General features: G+C 53.0%; 1 protein-coding gene across 4 annotated transcripts in view; it reads left to right on the top strand.

Moving 5' to 3' along the window:
- The first annotated feature begins 343 nt into the window (after positions 1-343).
- PDGFRA (platelet derived growth factor receptor alpha) overlaps positions 344-11,146 on the top strand; it is a 46,963-nt gene continuing 36,160 nt past the window's right edge. Inside the window, exons 1-2 of one of the 4 annotated variants that reach the window (XM_016207201.2) lie at positions 344-505; positions 10,039-10,099. In XM_016207201.2, the coding sequence (XP_016062687.1) occupies positions 10,051-10,099 (49 nt within the window). In that variant the 5' untranslated portion in view covers positions 344-505; positions 10,039-10,050. Of the gene's footprint in view, positions 506-1,600; positions 1,685-3,203; positions 3,339-4,212; positions 4,268-10,038; positions 10,100-11,146 lie in introns of those variants that run through there. The other 3 variants (XM_016207187.2, XM_016207193.2, XM_016207210.2) reach the window with 3 other exon arrangements.

Genomic DNA, 11,146 nt, shown 5'->3' with positions numbered 1-11,146 from the left:
CAATAGAGCAGCGTAGGGTAATGCCCCCCCCCCCAAACCAGGAGGCCAGCTCCTTCTGGAAGATGATGGGCAGTTCGTATTTTCACGAACGCCTTTCCCGGCAGAGCATCAACACCTCCCCCTTCCACCACCCCCACCCCATCTGGTCCGCTTCTCCCCGCCCCCGAGTTGTTGTCGAAGTCTGGGGGTTGGGGTTGGACCCCCTGATTGCGTAAGAGCGCACGCGGAGGCGCAATCTGAAGGTTGGGAGATGGGAGGAAACTTTTATTTTGAAGACGCCAGGGGGGGTGGGGCTTCATTTCCTGACAGCTATTTACTTAGAGCAAATGATTAGTTTTAGGATGGACTATAACGTTGGATCAATTACAAAACGCGGGTTTTGAGCCCATCACAGTTGGAGCTAGAGGGAGAGAAACAGGAGGGGACTGCAAGGGAGCACTGGAGGCCGTGGACACACTTCCCCCTGCATATGTAGGATTTTCATTGCGAATTGACATAAGAGAAGGTAAGGGAGACGAAATAATGGTTTTTGTTTCTGAGAAGTCCCTGTTAGGCCCGCTGGGTAGCAGTGAAGTGACTCTACTCAAACTTTGGGCAATGAGAAAAAAAAAACAGAACTGGAGTAGAATTCCAGTGGAGTGTCCAGACAGTAATTTATTTTGAATAAACTTCACTTGGAGGGAAGATAACCATAGAGTTCGAAAGTCTAGGGATTTAAAAAAAAAACCATTTTCCAGACCTATTTTTAAAAGCAGTGTTTTTCTAACAACTCTATGGCCTCCCAAAGAAATTGTTCAGGCTGACATTTTTGAGGTTTCTTTTGGGGTTGGGGTGGAATTAGTGTGCACTGGGACTAGCACCGAGTAGTGCTGGGAGTGGGGGCAGAGGTGCTTGCCCTCCTCTTGGCGGCGGGTCCTGGAAGGCGACAGGTTTTTAATGAGTATTTTCATTCTTCGCTCGCGGTTTGGCGGGACAGCGTTGCAGCGGGTGGCAGGGAGCGAGGCTGAAACACCGGGGGTGGGAGGTGGGGAGAGAAGAGCTCCTAGTGGGGCGCGGGAGGGGTTTCGGGGAGACTAGGAGTGAAGGGCTCGCCTGGAGGAGGCCGGACCTTGGGTGCCCGCCGGGTGCAATCGGCGCCGTCCCAAGGCGCGTAATTACTGGACGGTGCAGCGCCGACTGCAACCCGGGGCCAGACTCAGCGCGACCGTGGCGGCTGCAAGATAAGCAGAGGGGGCGCGGACTTGGGCGAGGGTTCGGGGAGCTCTCCAGCGGTTTGTGGGCTCAGCGAGGTGCTAGGGAGAGCGGGCGCCAGCCCCGCGGTGCGCTCGGGTTGAGCGCCGTTACGCGGGGGCGACTGCGGCGCGGGCTGGCGGGCGGGCGGGCGGTCTGGAGTAATGACAAACACATTTGGCCCCGAGTGAAGAAGTCGTCGTCGCCTGGCATTCCAGCAACTGGGATTTGAGGAATTTCAACTGCGCTCCAAGGGGCCTTCGTTTGCGCTGCGCCCCCCACCACTATCCGCCTCTGCGCGCCCCCTTCCTCCGTGGACCCGTTTTTGCAAAGCTCGGAGCTCTGCTGCCGCCCAGTCCCGGCCGCAGGAAGGAAAGAAGTAGGTCGCCAGGGAAGTACCCAACTTCTTGTGGGAAAGTTAGGGATGACTCGGAACGCAGAAACTTTGTTCCAGGTAAGACGGACAGAGGGAGGCGAACCATCTTCACCCCCGCCCCCGGCCCTCCCCCCCTGCCCCGGCCCGCGCGGGGATGCGTGGCACTCGCCGCCTGCGCGAGCCCCGCGCTGCTTCCTCTGGTGTCCCGTCCGTACTCCGCTCCCCGCGCCGGCCGCCTTCTGCCTTGTCCTGTGCCCAGCGGTCTCCTTACCCCCCTTTCCCCTGCCATCTATCCCCATGGAAATCGGCTTTTACACGTGAGATTAACTTCTCCCAGCAGCGTAAGGGGAGGGGGCGACGTCCGCTTGGCTTGGAAACAACTGGGAACGGCAGTTCTGTTCCGAAAGGGTGGTCGCGGCCAGCTCCGAGCGAGAGGGAGTGTGGCACGACCCGAGCACGGCTGCCCAGGGGCCAGGAGCCCCGGCCGCGCGGCCAGGTGTGCAGGGGTGCCAATCGCCTGGCCATACGTCTCGGCCCGAAGCAAGTTCTGGGCTGTCGGCCGTCCGTCCACCCTCAGCCAGCGCGCCCGTCCCGCACTTGGCTTCTCCCAGCCCCGCTAAGACATTAGGGTGCGCAGAGAGTGTCTGCGAGAACTTGCCACTCATCTCCGAGAGGGAGAGGCGACCGGCTGGAGAGGGAGCGTGAATGGCCTTTATCGCGTCCGGGCTGCCCCGCGCCTGGCCGGGCTGCCTGGAAAAGCTTGGGGCTGGGCGGTGTGGGAAATGGCTTTTTGGCTCCACAGCCTAATTGCTCAACGTTTTGGATCGCCTCGCCTCACCGCGGTCGCTCCCGACCAGAACTAGGCAGCTTTTTAGAACAGGAAGAGACATCCAGGGCAAATGGGCGCGACAATCAGCCGCGCGGCTCCGGGGACTAACACCCTGGAGCCCAGCGAGCCCCGGGGACGCCGGAGGGGGAGGAAGGGGCGCCCCGGGCGTGCGCATCTAATCTGCCGCCGCCTAGGCTCGGTTTTTACACCCTCCCCCCATCTGACCCACCGGTCTCTTGTGCTGCTGCGTTGCATCCCCCCCACCCCCACCCCGGCTTCCTCTTTTCCACAGTCCTCACGATAAAGGGGGCCCTTCCTCCGCTCCCCTACAGGCGAGGGCCCGACCAGCCTCACTTTGACGCCCTGGTCAGTCCTTGCTTCGGGGCTCTTGCAGTCTTGCTTTTGGTTTGACCCAAGTGCAGCTGGACTCCAGGACTGGAGTCCTGAGAACCCTGAGGGAAGCCGAAGGAGGTGGGTGGGTGGGGTGGGGGGAGGAGACACCGCTGAGGAAGCCGTAGGTGACCCCCTGCCCTCGCACCAGCCTTATATAGACCGAGAAGGACCCTAAGCAAAGCCCCAGCTCCCGGCGCGCAGCCCAGGTCCGCTATCCTCCCGGGGCGCGGACTGGGGAGGGGTGAAAGGGGAGGGGCTTCGGATTTGGCTTTCCAGCTGCAAACGCGTCTGGCGCCGAGGCGGGCGGGTTTTGTGCCTCCTGGGGACCGGCCGTGGGCGGCGCGCAGCTCGGGGGACGCGTCCTGGGGACCTGGTGGTCAGCGCCTCCTCGCAGACTCCAGCGGTGGGGGACTCATCTGGCCTCCGTGGAGCTGCGAGACGGTTACATGTTGCTGATGGAAAAGTAGCAATTCTGGGGAAAGAGTTAAAAGCCTGCTCGGTGGCCGAAAGGTGCGGATCTCAGCGTCCTTTGCGTCGGGTTTCGGGGGCTCGGTGAGCAACATTAGCTGTCGGGGGCGACGCTGGGAGGTCTTGCGGGCTCGGTCCCCGCGCGGCACGCAAGGTAGGGGGCAAATTGCTTTTGCCCACTGCCTTCTAGTCCGGGCTCGGCCGGTGCTTGTCTTTTGCTGAATTTGCTCGGCGGCATTTCCTTTTGTTTAAATGTGAGCAGTGAGCCAGGGATCGGTTAGCAGTAGAATGGGGCAGGGAAAGACCTCTGCCTCGGGCGCGTCCTCGTCTTAGAGCGACTCCCTTCCCCACGGAAGCGAAGCGAGAGGCGCGGGCGGGCGCGAGGGTGCTCTGGGCGGACGCCGCAAAGGCGAGAGTCGGGCGAGGGGGTTACGGAGGGAGGTTCGGTTCCTAAAGCCAAGGGGGCGCAGTGTCGGACGGATCGCCGGGGCCTTCACCGCGAGCAGCGGCCCGCGGCCATGTCGCTTTCGGGCCTATAGGAGGCGCTGGCGCGCGGCTGTAACCCTAAACCCCCGATTCCTTTCCTTCCACTCCTCCGGGCCCCGCTCCCTCCACCCGGCCCGGCCCCCTCTCAGGTCTCAACCGAAAACAATGCAAACGCCCAGCATCTTGCCTGGGGCACCGCGGCCGCTGCAGCTCTGAGGTCTGGAGCGCTGCGGGCCCGGGCGCAGCAGCCCGGAGGGGGCGGTCGTCGCCACCATCCCCAGGGTGACCGAGCCGCAGAGGGCTTGGAGGCGGCGGGAGGGGCAAAGGCCGGCTCCCTGCACCCTGTACGTGTGGGTGTGGCGGGGCCGGGGGCTGGGCAGTGTTAGCGCGGAACATCCCGGGCGAAGGTGGGAGAGCCGCCGTGCGGGCTGCGCTGTCGGGGACCCGCAGCTCCGGCGGCCGACTGGAGAGCTGGCCAGCCGGAGGTAAGATTTGCGGGGCTGCTGCGCCCTCTAGCGGGCCCCTGGAGCGCGGTCCCGCTTTCCGCCAGCCTCGGAGCGCCCCGCTGAGACCAAGGGGGGCGCACAAAAAATAATTTGGGTCACTTTCCTCCTTCTGGAGGCCTCGAATAGACGCCTCGCAGGCACTGGGCGCGCCCGGGCGGCGATGGGTGGGCCGTAGGGAGCGGAGGTCCTCGAGTTTGGGGATGAGAATGGCGCGTCATCATAATTAAATGCAGGAGAAGCGGGGACCGCGGAGGTCGGAGGGTCCCGGGCGCTCGTTGGGGGGGAGGGAGAGCTAGTCTGGGACTTAGTTTTCCGACCTCTCCCAAGTTTCCCTGCCGCCTAGGCGGCCTGTTGCTGTTTGTTTTACGACCCCGCGATATTGTGTAACGGGAACAGTCGTTTCCAATCAGCGCGCCCTTCCCGGGCTGCGCGGCCGTCGCGGCCCCGCCGGAGGGTTTACGAGGGGTGACAGCGGCGTGCGAACAGATTGGGCGGCTCCGCGCCCGCAGCCGCCCCGCGCGCCCAGGTGCCCGCCCCCCTCGAGTGGGGCGGGAACCCCGAGGTGGGGAGAACGCTGGCTGAACAAAACCCGGAGCCACTCAGCCTTCTCGAGTGGCTTTTCCTGCTGACCTTCTGCGGCCCGGGGCGGCACTGTCGCTTCCTGGCTCCCGAGGCCCTTGCGGCCGCCGCTCGCAGTGACGGTGGTGACGGTGCCTGTCCCCTGAATTCTCCCAGGCTCCGCGGAGGGTTTCAGGAGCAGTCTCCCATTCCTGCTTCCTTCTGCGGACTCGGACCTGATGTCACGACGAAATCTAAAAGGACAATCTAAGAAAGGAAGAGATTGAAAATTAAGATTTGGGACATTTTAGCACAGAATCTGCAGAGGCGTCTGCATCCCCAGGAACTGCAGGATGGCCCGTCCTTGGACCGACACTGCCATCTGCTGCCACACTTGAGAACTGCAGCGACCCTCTGCGGGGATGGGATCCTCGGAGATTCTAAGCAAGTCCTAGCGTCAGGAAAATGCATTTTTTTGCCCGGTAGGACCAAGTGAAAGATGGCTATTCCTATAAGGCTGCAAGAATCAGTGGGGAATCGGCATTTATTTTGGGGATCTTTGTGGAGTTATTTTGCTTTAGTAGTTACTTCTTGGCATATCAGAGCAGAATTTGTATTTCCCTTTATGAGTGAAGCCCTAGTGTCCCGAGCTTGGTAATCTCCAACTAAGGGTACTACAAGCTGCTACACCTAAGGCCATCCCATTAGGAGTCACACCAGTTTGGTTACAATCAAAAGGAAGTGTCATGTTAGCTTCTGTGGTTAAATATCTGGTACAGGGAGAGCAGAAAGATTTATGAACTCACATTGTCCCATAAAATGCTTCCATGTAAAAATGCTCAAGCCCCCACCCCCCACTGGAATGTCTAATGGAGCACAGGGAGATCAAAACAACAAAACACACTCTCCCGGATATAGATCCTGGTCAACACACCCTCCTGAAGTTACCACCAGTGTAGACAGGCACTTGGATTGCCTGGGCTGAAGTTATGAGACTGGGTAGAACATTTGTCACAGGGAAAAAAACAGGATATGCAATTTTCACAGTTAGAATTAACTTAGGAGAGCTGAAATTAACTAAACCTCCAAAATCTGAATCTTGAAGCCATCAGTGGCTTTTGGGACTGTGAGAGCATCTCCTGTGGCCTTTAATCATGCCAGGGTGGAGTGAAATTCAATATTCATTGGCCCTGCAGTGGGTGCATCGTGCAGTTGGTGACCGGGAAACAAGCTCTGTGGCTTTATGGGAATAACGCTGCACTCTTACTTCTGGAAATAGGGCCCTTGCTCTGTTTACTCTCTAGCTTAGCGTGTTGCCTTTGTTTATGGAGTCCCACTCAATGTCTCTTCACTTCTGCTCGCAGGATGAGATGCCAGCCTGTTAAAGAGAGATAATCATGACTGCAAACAGATTTGTTTCTCTGTTTATGTGATTGTATATTGGCTCAATTTAAAGTAGTCTGGGTAGCTACACCAGGCCTGGGCAGAGTCGGAGTTCAGATCTGCTTCTCCACTGGGCAGATGATACAGGGCAAGTCACATGGCCTCTGGGGCCTTACTTTCTCAGGAGGGAGAAGGTGAAGTAGCCACTCCTGACATTCCTCTCATCTAAAACATCTGAGGAGCCCAGCTGGTGTGGCTCAGTGGTTGAGCATGATCCAGGAGATCTTTTTCAAGGTTCAATTCCCAGTCAGGGAACATACCTGGGTTTCGGGCTCTGTCCCGAGCAGGGAGCCTGCAGGAGGCAGCTGATCAATGACTCTCATCATTGATGTTTCTGTCACTCTCTCCCTCTCCCTTCCTCTCTTTGAAATCAATAAAAATATATTTTAAAAAATAAAATAAAACATCTGAGAAGTCTGCAGAAAAAGTCAATAAGAAAACCAATAGCTGTAGTTTCCAAAGCAATTTAACTATATAATTTAATCTTTACAGTAGGTACTAAGGCAAGCTGGCAAGTCAGGTGTGATTATCCGGTTTACAGAAGAGGAGACTGAGGTTCAGAGAGATGAACTAGGTATCAGATATGGGTCAGAGCCTAGTCCAATGTGATTTCTGCTATACCTTCTAAGAGAAGGAATGAGAAAGACGAGAGAGTGGGGTGTGGGGGGGCAGGCATTGTGGGGAGTATCACAAGTCCTTGCTTGAAACTGATCGAGGTAGGGATCTCTTTCACCATTTCTTTCTCTAGCGTGCGGCAAATGTTTTTGAGTTGTGAATATAGAGGATTGAGACCAAAGTCTAACATGTAGTTGGCATGAGAGAAATGATTAGGATTTTTTTTAAAAAGCTTTGGGTGAAATTTATTGTTCCTCCTCGCAAAGAGAATTGTTTTTGCTGACGCATAACGTGCCATGTTTCTCTGAATCTGTAATGTCACGTACTTGTATTTGCACATCTGACTTTTAGATGAGCTTCAGGAGAGGGGTTACTGGTTAAGGATGAACTTTTCCTCACAGAATAGAAAAGCACCGGGTATGGTAAGACTCCTGGTGGTTGTCACTTCAGGGCCACCAGGCAGGGAAGCCCCTCTGCTCTCCCTGGTTGTTTCCCATTACCTCCCGGCAGGGCAAACACTGCTACCAGTAAATTGATGAGTAATGACATGAAACCTCACAAATCTGCTTTGATTTCTAGCCAGGCAACCACTCTTATCCGAGAAGGGAGTTTGAAATCTTAAGCAAACACGTGTTGATTTTCAGTATTGGCGTCATTATCGCTCCCTCCCAGGCCTTGTTTTCGTTGCCCACTTTGTATGTCAGTCAGTAAGCATCCCACCTGGCAGAGGGTCCACCATATCTGCATGCACAGAAGGAAATCTGGTGGGGCCTGGCCAGGGCAGAACGATGCTCAGAGCTTGCCCTGTAAGAGCGGCAAACCCCTCTCTTAAGCCAGGGAATGCTTTAAAGATGCGTTGTTGGCAAGCCCTGCTAAAGAAATACAGGATATAAATGTGATAAAACCCAAGACAGCAAGCTGGCTCTGGAGGGCTCCTTTGAAGTTGGCTAAGTGGATTATCAGTGGGAGGCTGATATATATATGTACAAACACACAAGCCCTTACTGCTAATTGAGGTAGATCAGGCTGCCCATCCTGGCTCTGGGGCCCACTGTGCCCATCATAGCAGCAGTGTGGAAACCCTGCACCCCAGGGACATGCGAGGATCCTCAGAAGCCCTCAGCCGGCCAGTATTGTGCGAATTGCATTAGTGTTCACAGCACTGCAGTTGTGCTTCTCTCACTGTGGTGAGCAGAGGGGAAAAGCAGGGCCCCAGTTTGCATTAGGAAATCGTTGGGAGCGGGGAGGGCAACACACAGGCCGAAACACTGACTTTCCCTTGAGAGAGACCATATGGTGGATTGGAGAGAGCATGGCTTTTGCATCACAAACTTTGCGTTAGAATCCTGGCTTTGTCACCAGCTGTGTGACTTCTGGTCATTTGCTAAAACTCTCTGATCCTCAATTGCCGCTTCTTAAAATCAAATAGGTCACAGGGTTATTATTAACAAACACAGCGTATACATGAAAACTTTGGCTTAGTAAATACTGGTTTCTCATTCCTGTCTTGGAGAAAACAGTGATCATTGTTTCCTGCCCAACCCATCCCCTTCCCTGTTACCTGCATTTCATCTTCCTTCCTCCTTCACTTTCCTGGTAGAATTCAAGGAAACAAATCTGATTTCTGCAAGTAGGTCACCTTGCCACTTTAAAGCAAAAATTTATGGTCAGGCACACCAGAAACGACTAGCTGATTATCTACTGAATTCTCTCCCATCACACACACAGGCACACACACTCGCACAGTCTCACACTCACACACACCAAACCGAAAACAACTAGAATAAACAAGCATACATTGAATTTCTCCTTTCTTAATTTTTTTTTCTTAGTTTAACTGAGGGATTATGTACACACATCTTAGTTTCCAAGGTCAGTGATGGAACAGATTAAGTCCCATCATGCCATTCCAATGCATGACTTGGGTTTTAAGTCACTCAGGGACCCCAGGCCACTTCAGTTGAAACTCTGGTGCTCAGCAGCCTCACGCCAGCAAGCCCGTATACAGTTCCTTTTCATTGCCTTCAGTAAGATCCCTTTATCAATGACTTCATGTCGGAAGTGCAGGGGGAGATAAAATAAAGTGAGTCAGGGGTGTGCATGAAAAGACCAAGATCCAGAAAAGGGGACTTTCCAGAGAGTTGACCAGATCAGTGCTTTTATCACAGGGCAACATGGGCCTCTCTTTAATTTTTCTGTTCCTTCATTTTATTTATCCTGCTTTCCTTCCTACTTGCCCACTACTTTCCCTGCTTGTGTCTTATGGACATTTAATTTCAATCTGTCTCCATTTCTCCTCCATTCCCCAGATTTTGTTGCAGGGAATCAGAGTCCAGAATTTGGTTTCTGTAGGTACTATGATAACCTTCACATGAAAACAAATCATCAGACTCCATCACATTTGATCCTGTGCTCTGCTTGCATCCCCTGAGATATAGGAATTTAGTCATACTTTCCTGTCCCATTTCCTCTCCCTTCTTTATTTTCTTTACTGATCTTCCTTCCACACCTGTGCCCCAGGCTTTCTGCTCCTTGTTTAGCTCGACTATGAGTGCAGCAGGTCCTAGGAGAAGAAAGTGGCATCCTCCTCCAAGTGACATTGGTTAGTGGGACTTTCAGAAACTCTAGATCTGAATAGCTCTTGGAGAATAAGATATTTGCTCCAGCCAAGCATCTTTTCCAAAGGTTGTAGAGGATGTGACCTTCATGTACTTTCTGGAGTGAAACAGCAAGTGACAACCCATTTTGAGTGAAAACAGTTCAAGTTTGAAAAGTAAATACATGTGTTTACATCTTTGTTTTTTATGTTCTAAATTGAAATGACGCAAAAGGAACAGTTCTCCTGTGCTCTTGGACACGTTCCAAGACCATAAAACGAGACATTTTGGAATTTGAAAACTGCACGCAATCAAAAAGCGTTTCAGCTTTGGACGGCTCGTGTTGTGATCTTGGGGACCCATCAGGCTATTTGAGTCTTCTTAGGCATCTTACTACTTTAACTGTGAATCTTACACTGGGATGTTTTTTACTAAAATGATGCTGTCGAAATTTTCTGTAGCTCAAAACACAAAAGAGAAGTAGGCTCCTGTTTCTATTGGCTAACACTGTCTCTGTTTGACTTTGGACTTTTTCAGTTTTCCAGAGCTATGGGGACTTCCCATCTGGCACTCCTGGTCCTAGGCTGTCTCCTCGCAGGTATGGATCCCCGTCTCCCTGGTGTTTGCAGTCCTGGGGGAAGCCTTTCTAAGTTCTGTGCTCCGGGCCTTCTTACCTGCCCGGAGCACAGAACTTAGAAAGGCTTCCATAAACAGCCCAAAAGAGTGAAGAAAAGTAGGAAATGATAGGACATTATCTAGGGTCACCGCAAACCTTCAGTTCCCTATTTCTAAAAGAATGTCCTCCAGGGACAATTTTAGTACGTATTGCTCTAGCATTGAAATATTGTTAGGAATAATAGCCTAAATTCACCCTCTGCCCCCTTCCTGTTCCTCGGACATGGGTTTCCAGCCAAGGTGGAGCAGAGAAATTAAGAAATATTTTTGAAAAAAGAAAATTTTTGTCCAGGAAATTATACCTGTCTTAAGTCATACATGTCTTAAGTGGAAGATGCTTACATTGTTGGATAGTCTTAGAACCACCTTTTCCAGCTGTTTCTTTCTAAGGAATCTAATAGACTATTTGATTCTTACCAACTGTTTTTCAGTGGAGGATGCCATTGGAGCCATTTGTTGAAATAGTTATTGGGCTTTTCTTAGTTGTCATCTAGATATTTGTGCATTGCAGACGTGCACCATGAAACCAGTGTTTTTCCTCGTCTGAGGAGTTAACTTCAGCTTATTAGAGCCTTTAGGTCTCTCTATGGGTGCGATAGACCTGAGCAAGATCAGTGATGCAGTAGCTCTAAGCTCCACTGATTATATGCCGTCTGCAGGGTGCTTAGACTTCCACCTTAACAAGCTGAAGGGATCATAGTGGGCACATAGTAAAGATGGGTGGGGCACCCCACCTTGGGCTCCGGGGAGATTAGAGGCCGAAGTTAATAATTAACCCATAATATCTCTGCTATCAGTTAGCAGCTAGACTGAAATTTTAGGTTCTAAGATAGACTTTTCACTCTTGGGCTTTATTTACCCCTGTTTTTGAGTGAAAATCCACATGGTCCCGCTTTGGTTTCTGGAAGTCATTAGAGAGAAGGCATGTCCGAGTGTTGTAAGAAAACGAAAGGTGTGTAATTCTCGAGAC

The sequence above is a fragment of the Miniopterus natalensis genome, chromosome 1 (genome assembly GCF_054644295.1).
Source record: "Miniopterus natalensis isolate mMinNat1 chromosome 1, mMinNat1.hap1, whole genome shotgun sequence".
Classification (NCBI taxonomy): domain Eukaryota; kingdom Metazoa; phylum Chordata; class Mammalia; order Chiroptera; family Miniopteridae; genus Miniopterus; species Miniopterus natalensis.
The sequence above is the reverse complement of the archived record's forward strand: the minus strand, read 5'-3'. Positions and strand labels throughout refer to the sequence as shown.